This window comes from Hirundo rustica, chromosome 14, assembly GCF_015227805.2.
Source record: "Hirundo rustica isolate bHirRus1 chromosome 14, bHirRus1.pri.v3, whole genome shotgun sequence".
In the NCBI taxonomy this organism is placed as follows: Eukaryota; Metazoa; Chordata; class Aves; order Passeriformes; family Hirundinidae; genus Hirundo; species Hirundo rustica.
Window position 1 is genome coordinate 2397647 of NC_053463.1, and position 16027 is coordinate 2413673.

The 16027-nt window shown below is 52.2% G+C and overlaps 1 protein-coding gene across 1 annotated transcript; it reads right to left on the minus strand.

Annotated features, from left to right (window-relative positions):
* Nucleotides 1–1114: 1114 nt before the first annotated feature.
* On the minus strand, nt 1115–12586 carry STC2 (stanniocalcin 2). The gene is made up of 4 exons (XM_040077860.2): nt 12406–12586; nt 10053–10195; nt 7426–7637; nt 1115–3974 (listed from the first exon to the last, which is right to left on the minus strand). Exons 1-4 carry the CDS (start codon nt 12584–12586, stop codon nt 3587–3589), a joined length of 924 nt encoding a protein of 307 aa, XP_039933794.1. The 3' UTR covers nt 1115–3586.
* Nucleotides 12587–16027: the final 3441 nt, after the last annotated feature.

The window sequence follows — 16027 nt, forward strand, 5'->3', positions numbered from 1 at the left end:
AGGTCCGTGCCCTGCTCTGGAGGGGTGGCTCTGTGCCCGTGTCCCTCTGTCCCTGCCAGCCTGTGGGGACAAAGCAGCCAAACCACCTCTGCCCCCTTGGCTGCAGCTCCAGGGGGCTTCTCCTGCCCCCTTATCTCGCAGCAGCCGAAATTCCAGCTCAACAAAACCCCAGCCACAGACTTATTCAAAACATTTATTAGTGTTTAAGGAAAATAATAGTGTGTGAAAGGTACAGAGCTTTGTCTAAAGCCATATGCATTTTCTTTATTTACAAGCTTATTTGGCTGCAAACTCTACACGAGATAAAACTAGTATGTTGTTTTTTGATTTTTTTTTTTTCTCCCAGAGATTTGGAATTAAGGACAGTTCGTCTTTGTTTATTTATTTTATTTTATTTCTTTTTTTTTTTTTCCTCTCCTTTTAGTTCAGCACTGTAAGTTAGGACAGCATTTTCCAGGGTTTACTGCTATCTTTTCTCCTGTAGGCGTTTTGCTTCTCTCGCAGTATTTTCATTCCAGAACAAGGCTCATTCCAGATGCAAAGCATAAAGGAAACATTCATACCTTGGCTTTTAAGCTAAACCTCCTTCACGAACAGCAAGTTCATAAGGAATATTAATTAAAGCATCATACAGTATCTAAATGGACTTCTTTTTTTTCCTCCTTTTTTTTTTTTTTTTTTCCCTAAAGAATTAAGGCTATGTAGATGTCACAATAAAATAATCTCAGGTAAAACGCACCCTATCTGTTAGATATGAAAGAAAGGTTTAACAATAAATAAATGATTTATGCTGTCAATAACATTATGGAACTGTATAAAACTATATTTACGCAGCTTTAAACATAAAAAAGAAAAAAAAAAGAAACCATACTAGTGGCATGAATATATACAACACAGGTCATGACATACGTTTAAATTATCATAGCCAGCAGTGTTCTTTTTTTAAATGGGGACACTATAATAAATAGAAATGTTAAATATTTACAATAATAGCATATGTGGAATCAGTAGATGAACACATAAAATCTTCACACGCAGAGGAATTTAAAAAAAAAAAAAAAAAAAAAAAAAGATGCCTTATACAAAAATCCCTCCCACCCTCCCCATCCCCGATTTTCATTGACTAAACAAGGGGAATGCACAATTTTCCCCACAGAACCAACGAATACAAATAAAACTGTATGCATGCTGAGGTGATATGTTGACTGAGACATTCAAAGATGTAGATCTCTGTTTGGTTCCCATTGATGAATCGAGACCTCTGACGACAGAGGGATCTTATTTTAGTTCAATGCAAGAACATTGGTAGCAAGCTGTTGTTTCTGGTTTGTGTTAGCTTTTTTTTTTTTTTTTTTAATTGTATATATATATATATATATATATATATTTTGTGCTAAAATGCTTGGATTGTCTTTTTGGTTTGAGCTTGTTCTTTGTGGTGGTTTTGTGCCACCAAAAGGGAGAGGACACTTGCAGGGAACCCACGGAGGCACAGAGAAACCTTCTTAGGGTACCAGCAGCAGGTTTTTGGAGCAGAGGAGGTGCCCAGGAGAGTGATGCCCAAGCCAAGCTGCTCTGTGGGGCAGCCTGGGTGCCCCAGGGGTGGCTGAGCTGTCACCAGCCCCACCAGCGGGGCAGATGCCACACTCACTGCACCGTCACCACGGTCTTTGCTGGCCTGATCCCAGCTCTTCCCACTGAAACCAAACGAAAATTCCACCACAGAACTTTGCTAAAATCGGGTGGGATCAAGGCCACGTCCTCAAGCGAAGACCTGGCGATCACAGAGACACCTTTTCAACTCAACTGTCCCCTCCTGCCTCCTACGTGGCTGCTATTTAAAGCAGTGCCTCCAAGTTCTGCGGGTGGATCCCTGCATTAAACCCTGAATGTAGCTATTAGGAGCTGTGCTCACTTAGCAGGAACTGAAATCTGAGTTGGAAATTGTAGCCAAATTCCAACACCCTCCTCTCCTGTTTATGCAGCTCCTTCCCACCATGCAGCAAGACGTACCTTGGCTCACTGGGTACGTTCTGTCTCTGCTGAACTGCCTTCCTGCCCCCACAGCTTTCCTCCCCAACTTTCTAAATGAGAGGGCTCCAATCCCCGGTGTGATTCCCACTTTCTAAGAAAAACCTCCCATTTTTCTCTAGAGGAAGCTGAGAGCTCACCCTCCTGTCCCTGTGGGTGCTGCAGCCTCCACCTCCAGTACGATATCTGGGAATATAGGATTGCAGAGCTGCAACCTGAGAGTAACAATTGCATAGGGGGTAGGAGAGATATGGCCAAACACCTCATTCACACCTGAAACTGCTTAAAGACAATAAGCTCTTGACACTCTTCACCTTTATTAACCCATTCTGTGGAGATTGGTCATCGTTTACCTGCACAAGAATTTAAAAAAAAAAAAAACAAACAACAAACCCAAGTCAATCCCCTCTCCTTGTCTTTGGCATTTGGATAAAACCAAGCTGTAGGCAGGTTAGAGTGGGGCTCCACATCCCAGCAAACCACACCACACTGCAAAGGAGAGGCAGGCTCCTGATGGGCCTGCAGTGCAGCCCTAATAGGAACGAAATACATGGGGATTTATAGGGTCTGAGCCCACACCTGCCCCTTGAGGCTTGGGCTGGGAGGGTGGAAGACCTGCATCACTGAGAGGGCAGATGGAAGCAGAGAATATGCACAGGGCTGTCAGAGGTCCATGAGAATGCTTTTGGGGGATCCTCCACCCTGTGCAAGTCTGTAACAGTCACATTGCCTTGTCTGGAAGCTGATTACCTGCCTTGGAAGTGACTGGGTATGGTTCTGTGATCAGCAAGCGTCAAGTTATGCACTTGTTTGTAAAAACTAACGGGGGGCACTTAAAACCAGGCAGCGTCATCCAGGTGGGAACAATGGCTCAGAAGTTACTTCAGGGAAAGCGGTGGAGCTCCAGACCACACGGTTCCTGTGCCAGAGACGGGACAGCTCCTTCATTAGAGAGCTTCACGTTGAGAGCCCTGAGCTCTGGCGTTCCCAGCCACAGGCAGAAACCAAATCCCCCTGGAATTCAGCCATCTGCTGTAAGGCTGTGCCCTAAACCTTCGGAGGTGCTAAGCCACAAGCAGCCGCATGCAGCCTGGCAGAGCCCGCTTGGAACCTTCTCCCCTGCCAAGGAGACCAAAGGGAAAAAAAACCCAACAAAACCCAACCCAAAATAAAAAAAAAAAACCAAAACCCAACCCTAAAACCAAACCCCAAACCCCAACCCAACAACCCCCAAACAAGATCCTGAAATTTCAGATGATGTCCGTTGCATAAAAAAAAACCAAACCAAAATAAAATAAAACCGGGGGAAAAGAATTTAGCCGGAGGCATTTTTGCCACCCGAGCGCCGAGTTTGCCGGATCGATAACCCACTGCCACTGCTCTCCCTTTGCTACTATATACACACACACTGATGCCGAGAGGTCCAGAGAGATATCTCGCAATGCCCTGTGCTCGACCTCTGAATGGGAAATGCTTTGGAATGTCCATAGACGGGGGAGGATGGAACTCAACGGAGGAGGTTTGCGGGGGGGGAAGGGGGAGCCGGCGCCTCCTTTCACCTCCGGATGTCGGAGAAGTCGGACAGTTCCTCCGCCCGCTCCAGGATCCCGTGGGCCCCCTTGGGCCCGTGGCCCCCGGCTTTGGCCCGGGCGTTGGAGTGGCCCTTGGCACCTCTCTCCCCCTTGGCTGCCCGCGAGCTCTCCCTGTGCTCGGGGTCGGCGTGGGCCACCATGTCCCCGCGGCCAGCACCGGCCCTGCTGCCTTCCCCCACCTTCCTCTCGGCTCCCGGGACGGCGTCTCCGTGCGCGGCCGAGGTGCAGAAGCTCAGGATGGAGCAGAGGCTTCCCCAGTTCTGTTCGCACTGGGCCTGGACGCTCCTCGTTATTGCCTTCTTCACCTCCTCGCCGCAGGTCAGCAAGATGTTCACCAGGTCAACGTAAGGCCTGGAGGCGAAGGGAGCGGGGAGAGGAGAAGTCAAAAGGCATCCCAGGGGATCGGGGAAGAACCTGCCTCGCCCTCCCCGGGCACGGCAAAGGCAGCGGTGTGAGCCCCCGACTCAGCAGCGCTTCTGCCCACGTTAATTATGGAAAATCCCGTATTCTAATCAGCCGTGTTGCTGCGGGAAATGCACGGCGGCGACCTCTCAAAGCCTCTCTGGATTGATCCTGCTTGCTCTCCCCCTGGAGATACTCTGGGGGAACTGGAATGTTCACCAGAGGAACAGATGTGGTCCTGCTTGGCAAGGGGAAGAACTGCCTCACACTTTCTGCCTCCATCTCTTTCCGTAGCCTCCCATCTTTATTCCTCAGGACACGAGGCAAAGGACACTTGCTCCTTGTCCAGAGCCACCAGCTTCACGGAGCAGGCTCTGGGTGAATGGCAGGTACAGAGCATTCACCAGTCTGCAAGAGGGAGGCCTTTTCTCACCTCTCTGAAAGCAACAAATACTCAGCTACAGATCCTCGGGCTTTCCTCATCATCTCTGGGTGCTGATCTCCATCACAGATCCCATCCGGACCCGGGATCTGCCTGAACAGAGCTCAGACAAACGGAATCCACTTTGATGGCACTTTTCCTTCCCACACCAAGTTTTATTTCTTCATTTCCCTACAGAGCATTCAGTATCCACCTTTTCCCAGCCAAACGAGGCCTCGAGACGTGTCCTGGCTCCATCCCCTCTGTGCCTCCCACCCACCCCTGAGCGTCCCCAAGGCAGCAGCAGCTCGAGCACAGGCACTCGGGCTCCTCAGCCACAGGTCACCGAGTGCAGCGATTTTAAAATAGTTGTGGTCACAAGTTTTGTGGGTCAATATTGATGTTGTCTATTGACACAACTGCTCAGCTGCTCGCAGGCCCAGAAGGACGTGCTTAAAAATCTTCCACGGCAGGAACCATCCACAGCACAAGTGGAAAGCCGCCCGGGGTCAGAAGTCGTGGCTGTGTGGGGTGGGGGTGCAGCTCGAGGGCACCCCCATCCACCAGCCCTGGTGGCTGTGAACAAGCCTAAACCTCTTCTCATTAACTTAAGGCAGAAGAGATGAGGAAAACCAACGGATTATGATCAGCGTCTAACTCACACCAACCGCTTAAACTCACTCGGAGTCGCTAATCTCAGAGAGCCACCTATTCCCCTATCTCAAAATATTTCCCATGGTTGGATTGTTCCTGCTGCTCCAAAAAAAAAAAAAAAAAAACCAACAAAAAAAGAAAGTTACTTGGAATGCAGCAGGGACCAACGTGCCAAGGCCTGTCACCACTTCCACCATAGCAAATCAGCCTGACCCCCACAGCTGACTCAGGAGGAGGCTTCGCTGTGTTCCCAACACTCATCGGGAGAGAACGGTCAGAACAAAACAGAGATCGAGCCTGAGAGCTGCCACTTGCTCCTCTGCTCTTAGGGTGTTTTTTTTGTTTTAAATGTAAAGTGGGAGATAAGAGGGAGCTGAGCACGTTGCATACAAAGTGACCCAGCAAAAGGATATAAACCTCCCTGCCGGCCGAGAAATGGGTTCTCGAAATTGGGCATAACCTTTGCAGAAATCTTCGTAAGAAAAAAGGTCGCTGGTATGACTAAAAAGCGGCTCAGCTGCCAAATATTTCAGGTATTCAGAGCCTGCCAGAGCCCTGCGGATTAATACTGGCCCATTTCTCCTTGCCTGTTTTACTTTCTGCATTTCAGCCGGCCTGACCAGAGTACCTGAACTGAGCACAAGGCTGCAAGTCAGCAGACGTGATTTTATTTCCAGCCCTGCCACACTTGCCTATTGATCTCGAACAAGTTCCTTAGTTCAAGAGCTTCAGAGATGGCCTCTAAATTTAGGGGAGGGGAGGAGGCTGGCTGGTTCTATTTGGGGAGTCCCGCTTGGGAGAGCCGAGCTCCCGCTCCGGGAGATGCTGGAGCGTAGGAAGCGCTAAATGAGATCATGCAAATTATAGGTGTTCAGCTGAATGACCCTCTCTTCTGCAACCAACAACCCCCCAGTTCGGCTCCCCAGAAATAAGCAGCTGCCTCTGAGCATTCCTGCTTTGAGCCTGTTCATAAAAGAAGGATAACTCACTCCTCCTCAGACAGGCTTTTGGCTCGCACAGCTCTTTTCATCCCCAAATGATGGGGGGGGGGATTAATTGGTGCCAAGTACCCGATTTATAGCTGCTGACACAGCCCAGGCAGTGCCCAGAGAGGTGCTGCTGGGCAGGATGGAGCCCTGCTGCCCTTCTCCCTCTGCCCGTGGCCCTGGGCACAGCAGCTCTGCCCCCAGCCACGCCTTTGATCCCAGCCTCAGGAATGTCCAGGGAAAAGGGCCTTGCTTTCAGGCCACCATGTCCAGCTGGAACAAACCACAGCACAGGATTTATGTGAGTAAATTGGCCTCGAAGCGTCTCCCTGCAACTGCAGCTGAAATATTAGTTGGGGGGTGGTTTTCAGCACTGAGGGAATCGGAGCACTGCTCCTCTGGGTAGTGAGGAAAATAAAAAGGCAAGGCTGAAATTCCCAAAGAAGTGATTCAGTGAAAAAAACCCAAAAAACTGTCTGTCATTTGACTGCTGGGATTTGGAGTTTCTGTGCTAATATCAAGGCACAGAGGTGTGGGAGGAAGATGCTCTAAGGTTAAGCCTGATGCCAGGCTGTGGCTCAGCCTTCTTGTTTCAGGAGTGAGACGTTCACCTGCAAGAAAAACAGGCTCTGATTTCTGCATCTGTGCACAAAGAGCCAGTGCAAACAGCTTGTGCTTGGTTTGTTGCTGTCATGTAGCAGCTTTGATCAGTTCCAAGTAGGATTTGTGCCTGCCATTCCTTGGAGGACAGCTGTGCTCCCAGTCAGAGGAATGAAGTCCTCAAAAATCTGACTTGTGCCTTCATTTTGTACAACCCCATGTTTTATTAAAAAGCATCTGAGATTAATAAAGAATAAGATGAATGGGAGATTACCTGGGGGACTGCACCTCTTTCAGGGACAATTAACTACAAGACATTTCAAAGTGCGTATTTAAAGAAGAAATCATCATCTTGCTGACAACTTTGCATAAACCTTCTTCCCCCTTCCCTAGCTGTCACCTCTAACAGGATACAGGGGTCAAACTGATGCCTTTGAGCTCAGAAAACAACAGAAAAAAACACCCCACTGTGAGATGCCTGTGGAAATGGCAGACACTGACGGTGCATTTGCCAGAGCACCAAGGGGACTGGCAGATCCAGCTCCCACTCACCTCACCCCTGGTGCACAAACTTTCAAGGGGCCCCGCAAAGAGAGCTTTACCCCGGCGCTCTGCATGGGAAAACAAGAGGTGCTTAAGGCCAGGAGGAGGTGAAACAGCTCTTGGGCAGATGCACAGCCCAGTGGCACTCCTGGAAGGAGCTCCCACGCTCTGACTGCACCAGCACGGAGGCACTTACTCATGCTGCAGCAGGTCTTTGAAGTGAATCATCTCCACAATGACCTGGACGTTCTCCTTGGCAGCAGAGCAGAGGTCATGCTTCAGGTAGCACTCCCGCTGTAACTGGAACACCATCTCTTTAATGGCAGGGCACTTACGGCTGATGCAGCTGAATTTATGCCTCAAGGCATGAGCCTTACACTTCAGAGCGTCTTTAATGAAGGATTTTCCCTGAGAAGGAAAGAAATGGAGTAGGTCTGTATTTTTGTCCATTAAGCACAGCAGCTGATTTATGCCCAGCCAGCTGCTTCTCTGCAGGACAATGTCAAGGGTTATTACAGTGCTAAGGATATCCCTTAATGGCTTTCCCCTTCTTCTTCTCTGTTTCTCTGCCTTTAAAGACCCTGCCAAGTTGCCCAGCTTTGCTATCCCAGCGGACCTGAAACACCCAGGGCTTCCTCTCTGCTGCTCTGAGGTTTCCTCTGCCCTGACGAGGGAAAGAGCAAAAGCACCTTGAAGTAATCCAGTGCTGGAGTTCCTGGCTTAACTTCCAGGGAGGCAGAAGAACAGGCTCACACAAAGGAGAGGGCATGGTTGAGCTCCTCAGGACCACAAGCAGATACTCATCCAGTAACTGCAGGGTTTCGTTTTTCCATTTTAAAATTAGTTTACAAACCCAGAGACATGTATGCACGATCTATATGCACCTGCCCTGTTCCCCAGCTATCAGTACTCTCTTCCTCAGAGAGCTACTCAAATCAGCACTAATTATCATCACCATCATCATAATCCTGCAGTGTCTTCATCTCTATTGCAAGAAATTCTAAGTGAGATTAATAAAATCACACCAAGAAGCTAAAAAACAAGGTGGAGGAAAGCTGCTTTAGCAGCACCTCTTTAACCACTCTGATTCCTTCACTCAGTTGCTTGGTGGGCGCTAAACCTGTCCCTTCCTCTCCTCTTTTATTGGCCCCTGCAGCTCTGCTCTGCTCTTTGCTGAGCCACAGTCCCAGGGAAGCCTCCTGAACTGCCTCCACCTCTTCACCACCCTCAGATCCTTTCCTGCAGGTGCTCCATGAAGACCAAATCCTTGCTCCCCTTTATCCCAAGAGTGCACTGGCCCAGCTCCACTGAAGCTAAATAAGATTCCCCCAGACCTGCAAGCAGATGTTGTCCCCAAATTGTTTCAAGCCAGAAATGTTTCTCGCCCATCAAAGAGCTGCTCCATCCCTTTGTGCTTCCCACACCAAAGGCATTGCCCTTCCCCTCAGGAACAGCACAGTAGGCAAATAGGGATGAAAAAGAGAATTCTTATATAAACCCAAACTGACATCAATTCTCAGGTTTCAGAGCAGAGAGCAGAAAATGGCCAGTGTTGGTCCTGTCATTAAATGCAGCTTGAAATAACTGGGGATGATACAGAGAGGAGCTGTGAAAAGCCATGTCACAGCAGAGGCTAAAGTCACCTTCATGTTAAATAAAGCTCCAGGGGTTTAAATCTCCTGCTCTGCACTGGAGACAGCCTGGATGTGAAACAGGCTGTGTCTGATGAGCAGTATCTGGGGATCTGGCACCAGTGGCTACTCTCAGCCTCCACAGGCACCATTCCCTGCCTTCCCAACTTTCCTTCCCCACTCCTTTGGTCAGCTCCGTTCACTGACAGAAACATTGGGCAAAAAGAAACGAGCGTTTTCTGGAAGCCACTTGGAAACCAAGCTGAAGGTTTTCAGATAGCCACAAAAGCAGCAATTCCCGTTTTAAGGAGCAGCCAGGCCCTTCGTACATCCTTGAGCATTTGAACCTAAAGCTCCAGCACCTCAAGGAAGTGCTCCCTGCTGGGTGTTCCCACCACCCCTCACGGGACAAGGATCCTGAGGACAGCTCTGTGCCACGCTTTTATAGCAGCACCACTGCAGCTGGGTGCTTTTAGTCAAGCTGTTCTGTAAACTGCCTGGCGAGGCCAAATGCCGCTGGCCCGTCGGAATGTTCCCTTCCCTCCACACTGAAACGGGAGAGGAGGTTTACAAGACATAATAACAGGATGTCTCAATGATGCATAAATGGTCTGGGGAGAAAATGAAGGAGACAAGCTTAATACCACATACCATGGAAGTAACGTATTTTAATGTCTGCGCTCGAACCCAAGGCTTGCTTGGGTACAGCAGCTTTAGGAGGTTGCCTGGGCCGGTTGTGTGCGAGTCTTGAGGGCCAACTTTGGCAACAGCCCCTTGGGAAACACTGAGATAATTCTACATGAACTGGGAGCCCAAGCTGCTTCTCGGAGATGGCTTTGAACAAACACGGTGTAGAGGCTTAAGCCATGCAGTGTTTCTTGAAACCATGCTTGGTTCCACGAAGGGATCTGCTGGAGTTACCCCGGGCACAGTATAGGTGGAAGGGATCCACAGGGAGCTGCAGCTACAGCCAGCCTGTCTCCTAGGACAGGCTGCACACCGCTGCTTTATTACTGTCCTGAGGTCCTGATTCTGCAGCTGTCAACAGAAAAACTCCCGGCGAGTTAGCAGATCACGGCAAAAGCAGGCTGGCCCTGGGAATTTTTTGGTGCAAAGCTGTGTTAAGGAGCTGCAGTACGTGGCGAGCGTGTGTTAGAAGCGAGCAGGCAGGTGGGACACCTCCCCTCGTTACCTGGGCATCGAACTTTCCAGCGTTGTGCAGGAACGTCATGCAGATCTCGTGTAAGCCGCGGATCTCGCAAGAATTGTTCTCAAAGCATTCGAACACTCCGCATCCCACATCGCCAGCATTGACCAGGCAGTGCTGGATTTCAGCTAAAATGAGCATTGGTTAGAGTTAATTGGAAGAACTCCTCACAGGAACTGCTGGTGGGTAGGGGAGACGGAGTTGTTTTGCTACCAACATCAGTTTGAGAGAACAATGCGTGACAGGGGTTAATCGGACCCGCAGCGTGCCCGTTTCTCGCAGGAATTAGGCCAAAACTTGGGTGTATTACGTTATGAAAGTGATATCCAAGAAGTAAATGCCAAATCCACTGTGCTTACGTCAAGCTATTTCACTTGAGAACTGTCTCATGCTCCTGAATTCCTCAGGAGCAAAGGACAGGCATGATTTTTTGCTCTCTGGCTGGTGCAAAGCCCTCTCCCCAGCAAACTTAAGTGCCAAAGGGAGAAGCCCAGAACCCACCCAGCCAAATTTTTTTTCAGTTTTGGTACTTCGAGCAAGTTTCTGGCCATTTAGCACAACGTTTTTTTTACAGACCACTGGGTTTTGCCTGTCAGGATGTCTGTCGAGTTAATGGCAAAAGTCCCACCCATATGTAAAGTCCTTTGCATCAAGAGTTGCATAAAGATGCAACTGTGTGCTCAGCTGTGCAGAAAACAATAGGAAAGATTTATATTTATATACGTAGTACATAAAATAGATGTAGTGGAGCTAGCAGTTACATATGTGTGTATTCTGTCCTTTCAGATGTTATGTAATACTGCAAAAAATGCTGTCTAATACTCACTTTCAAAAAAACCCCAAAAAACCAAAAAAAACCCCAAACCAAAAACACAAAAAACCCAACGCCAGCAACCCCCAAAAAATCTAATTCTTAACACGACGGCATCTGGTCCTTTAAAAAAAATGGATGTAGTAGTACTGCCAGAGGGAAAGCGGTTGCTGAAAAAGCCTGGGGATAAAGTTAAACAGGGGCAGCTTTTAGACCAGAACTGAGGATGCTAAGAATTCCTGTACTCCGTGCCCTGTGGTACCTTTAATTAAAGTTCGCCCTTGGGAGCCAGCCTAATCCCCCTGGAACCGCAGCGTGTTTCAGCCATCCCCAGCCTCCCCCTCAGCCATGCGGTCCATTTGCAAGTCTTTACAGCAACTTTCGGTCTAATTTCCACCCGCTGCAAGGCAGAGGCAGAGAGAGGAGCCGCGGATGGAAATGCGGAGCCTCGCCGGAGTTCTCACGACCTCCCCCCACCCTCCACCAGCTCAAACCCAAATCGCTGCAGCCGCACATTTTATTTTGTCTTCCCACCTTTTTATTATTACTTTTTTTTTTTTTTTTCCCCTTTCTACCTGCCCTGAAGCTCATCTGGGGGGTGGCACGGGGGAGCCCCGGGGTGGGATCCGAAGGATTGTGCGAGGCACGGAGGGAAAAGCTGCGCAAACACAGCCGCACCGGGGCGGGGGGAAGGGGCACTGGAGCCCTTTGTGGAGCGCTGCGCAGCGCGGAGCCGGGCGCTCTCGGGGCCGGGAGAGCGGCTTGTGGTGCTTGTGTTGGCATCCGGATGCAAACCCTTCGCCGGGATCACATGTCCTGGCTCCAGCGTGCTGAGAACTGCACAGTGCCGTGATTCACATGTGGCAGTCCCTAATGGGCATTCGTGCATTCCTGCTCGTGTGTGTTTAAACACGTCTCGCAGCACGGAGAGTGTTAAAAAAAAAAAAAGGAAAAAAAAAAAGAAAAAAAAAAAGGGGGGAAAAGGGAGAAAAGAGGGGGGGAGGGATGAAGGAGGGGGAGGGAAGGGAAGCGTCTGGATCCCGCGCTCTCTCTTTGCACGGCTGGGAAGCGATCCAGCCAAGTGCACGCCCCAGCTCTCTCCTCCTAGGCAGATAATGCCCGGGGGAGGGAGCGCGGGGGGCGGGAGAGGAGGAGAGAAACCCCCTGCCCGTTGCATCATTGCCCGGCTCCCTCCGGAGGAGGCAGAGCCCCGGTCATCCCCCGGCCCTCCCGGCTGCCCCCCGGCCCTCCGCCCGCTTCCGAACGCCGCGCCGAGAAAACTTTCTCCTCCCCGGGCTCGCAGCATCTCGGCGGGGCTCCGGCCGCGGCCGCGCACGGGCAACACGTGCTTGGCAGAGCCGGGCTCCGAAGGTAATTAGGAGCGAGCTCCGATTTCCCGCGATGATTTACGCCTGACGGCCGGACGCCGAAATAAAAACGCCTGTCACAACTCGACGCGGCTCGCAGCGGCGAGGGGATGGGGGGGAGGCGGCGGAGGCCGGCGCGGTGGTCCCCCCCCGGCCGTACCTGTGTTCTGCAGGGACAGCCGACCCTTCTGCTGCGGGGTCCTGTCCTGCGGCCCCTCCGGCGGGTGCGTGGCCTCAGCGCCCGCGGCAGCCCGGGCTCCGGCCAGCAGCGCGGCCAGGGCCAGCAGCAGCAGCAGCAGCAGCGCCGGGGCCGGCAGCTTTCCGCCGAGCTCCGCGCACATGGTCGCGCCTTCCCCCCGCCGCCGCGTCCTCCCCCGCGGGGTGCCGCACCCGGGCCCAGCGCGCTGCTCGCCGCGGCCCCGCGAACCGCATGTGCCCGGCGCGGCGGCGAGCGCGGAGTGGCGGCGGCGGCGCCGGAGGGAGCCTCAAATATCCCCGCCGAGCCCCGGTGTCACTCGCATGAGGGAGCCGAGCAGGTGTCGCTCCGCGCCGCGGCCAATGGCAGCCGCCGCCCCGCTCCGCCCGCCCGCCGGGGGCCGGCCCTGCCCCGGCCGGCAGGTTGCAGCCGCCCGCCCCCCGCCCCACCCGCGCCGCGCCGGGGGATGGGGGTGAGGGGGGAGGGAGAGAAAGAAAAAAAAATTATATATATAGATAAAAATTAATATATATGTTAAGGAAAGAAAAGGTGAAAAAGCGGGATTTTGACACGCTTCCGAGGGAGGCGGCAGGCAGTGATTTCCCCCCCTCCCACCTCCCCTCCGCGGGCAACTTCGGGGCGCTCCAGCCGCCGCTGGCCATGCGGGAGGAGCAGCGGGGTGCCCGTGCCCGGAGCAGGCTGCCAGCGCCGGCCGTCCTGCGGCACTGCCGCCTCATGGCAAGACTTGATTTCAAAGAAAAAAAAAAAAAAAAAAAAAAAAAAATTCCCTTTCCGAAGCAGCTATTGCAATGACTTTCTTGGAAACCCTCCACTCCCTCCGTTTTTCTTTGCCCCCTAGCCTGGGATTTTGTACCCTGCTTGCTCCGAGGGGATTTGGGCCCAACACATCACTTGAGTGGGGGGAAGTGGTACCCTGGGTGCAGACCCGGATGGGCGAACAGGGACGGGCGCTGCTTTCCTCGGGGGGAAAACCTCCCTTAGACGGCCAGCAGCGCGGTGGGGAGAGCATCACCCTTACGACCCTCCCCAGGCAGCTCTGGCTGCTGCCTTTTGTCCGGTAGCCGGAGCGGGGTGCGGGGGGGACACACAGACACCACAGGACCACGTAGGAAAATCCGTAGCAGGTGATGAGAAGTGCCGCGCTGGCTGGGGAGGGGCGAGCGTGTCTCCCCTTGCCCTGCCGTAATGCACATCAGATGTTTCATCAGACCCCGCCGGCCCCATGCCGTGCTGTCCCCCCCTCCCCATCCCCTGCAGCCCCCCGGCAGTGCCCGGGAGCGCTGTGCCGTGCCGGGGGCGGGGGTCCCGCCGAGGGAGGGGGGGGGGGGGGGGGGGGATCGCAGCCAGGAATGTCTCCAGCTGCTGCTGCCGCCCGCTTCCTCACAGCTGTCAAAATGCACTTGAGGAAATCCACTCACACCTCCCCGAGCAAGGGTCTCCTCGGCGGGACGTGACACCGCGCCGCAGGACCATGGCTCCACGGCTACGCACCAGCAGGCACGTCCTGACCCCCCCTGGAAGCCCCAGCCTTCCCTGGGCTTGTCTCAGGCCCACGGGGTTTTGTGTGCTGGGGCTGAGCCCTGCGAAGTTTTATTTTAATTTTTTTTTTTTAATCCTTCCGGAGGGTTTGACATCGCAACGTCTTTTTCTTTTCTTTTTTTTTCTTTCTTTCTTTTTCTTTTTTTTTTTTTTTTTAAGGTTGAAATTCTTAACGGTGGTGCCAAGCTCGTGTGGAAATTCCCTTTTATCAACATGCTGCTGCCTTCGGAACTGCAACTTGCAGCTTTCCTCTGAGGAGGAGCTGGCTGTGCCAGCGCAGATGTCTGCAAAGCCCCCGTGCCCCTGCGATGGGCTCTGCCCTTTCTGACAGCAGGACTATTAAAGGAATAGGCTTTTCTTCTTCATTTGTACCTCACCCGGAGTGCCTGGCCCTTCTTTTGTCCTTGTTCCCTTACTATTTATACTGCTGAAGAGTTTTGCTATTTAATTGCCTTTGCTGGGTCTAACTTAGCTCGAGTGTTCCAAGACCAGGGGCTGAACGAGTTGAACTCGGGCAGGAGAATTTAAGGGATGGCAGTTTTTCTCTGTTGCAGGAGGTAACAGCCTCCTAACCAGCAAGTTTGTATTATATCTATATAAAGCACATTTTTTTTCCTGGTGCCTCGCAAATGATGCTTTCTCGTAACGCTCTTTCCCTGCTGCTTTCAGCCTGATATCCTCCTGCAGCCATTCCTCATCGATCTTTCCGCCTCTTTGTAAAGTTGCAATTTTTTGGACGTGTTTTACCCTTCTGACTTTTGAATTCTGTGCATTCTCCATCCTCCAGACCCCATGTTCCTCCCTCTGCTTGATTTCCCTAGTCAGGTCTCCTGAGTTCTCGGAGCGTGTCCTCCGAACCCCGCAGCCCCGGCTGCCGTAGCGCGCCTCTCCTCCCTTTCAGCCCATATTGTATTAATCGCTTCGACCAAGGTTATTTTAACATCTTTTCCTTACCAAAACCGTGCCTAAAATAGCCCCTCCTCAAAGTGTCACTTTGGGGAAGAAATCTGCCGGCTGTCAGCACGTTGAGCGTTTCCCATCTCCTCCCGCTCAGCGCGCAGAGCTGGGCAGCGGGTGGCACTCGGAGCTGCGGCATTTTCCCCTGCTTTTCTCTCCCTTTCTCTCTCGGTCACTGCTCAGGGTGCTCCTGGGGTTAGAGGACCTGGTGCCATCCAGCCCTTCCTCAGGGAGTCGGGGAGCTGTGGCTGCGCTTTGGAGGTGAGTGCTGCGAGAGAGAAGCGCGCGTGATCCGCAGGTCACGCTCCAGCAAATCTGGCGTCTCCCGAAGCGTGGTGTAACTCGCTCCCTGGCAGCACGATGGACTGCCAGGTGATTTTATGGAATAGTTACCAAGTTCCACTGATTTAGGGGCTGGTTTCCAGGAGGCTTAGGATGCCTGAATCCCAACGGCACCGAGCCTGCAGCTTTGCTCCAGCGCTGGGAGCTTGGTGGACACAGGAGCCTGACCGCGGGATGGTGTCCTGCTGCGAGGTGTTTGAGGACACCTTTGAGCAGCGACACTTCGGAGAGGATCACACCCCCTTCCAGAAGTTCTGAAAACCTGTTGGCTTTCAGGAATACGCTCTGAGCTCCCTTTGGTTAACATAGACAGGCTTTTCTCTTTAGGAGTGTTTCATAATTCGATTAAGGCTTCGTATGATCAAGCAGTGGCACGGGCGTTTTGCAACTGCCTTGAAATGGGAAGCGTTTAATTGTTTGGCGTCTTTCGGGAGGTGAGCTGCCCTCATGACTATTAAGAGGGCTGTGTCCCTGCAAGGCCGTTGCAGGCAGGTGAAGGCTGAGGAATGCTGTGCAGGAGGCTCCAGCGCACGGGGAGAGAGCGAGCACACCCAGTTCTGAAGGACGGAGAGGCCGATGACTTCAAAAGGGAAGAGGATGCTGTGGGGAAGGTGTGCCAAGCTCTGCATTCTGGGCTTTCTATCTGTGACTAAACACATTTCACAGCAGAGTTAGAGCGAGCTGCGCTGCGCAGCCCCGGCAGCGCAGTGGGATTTCATCAGACTTG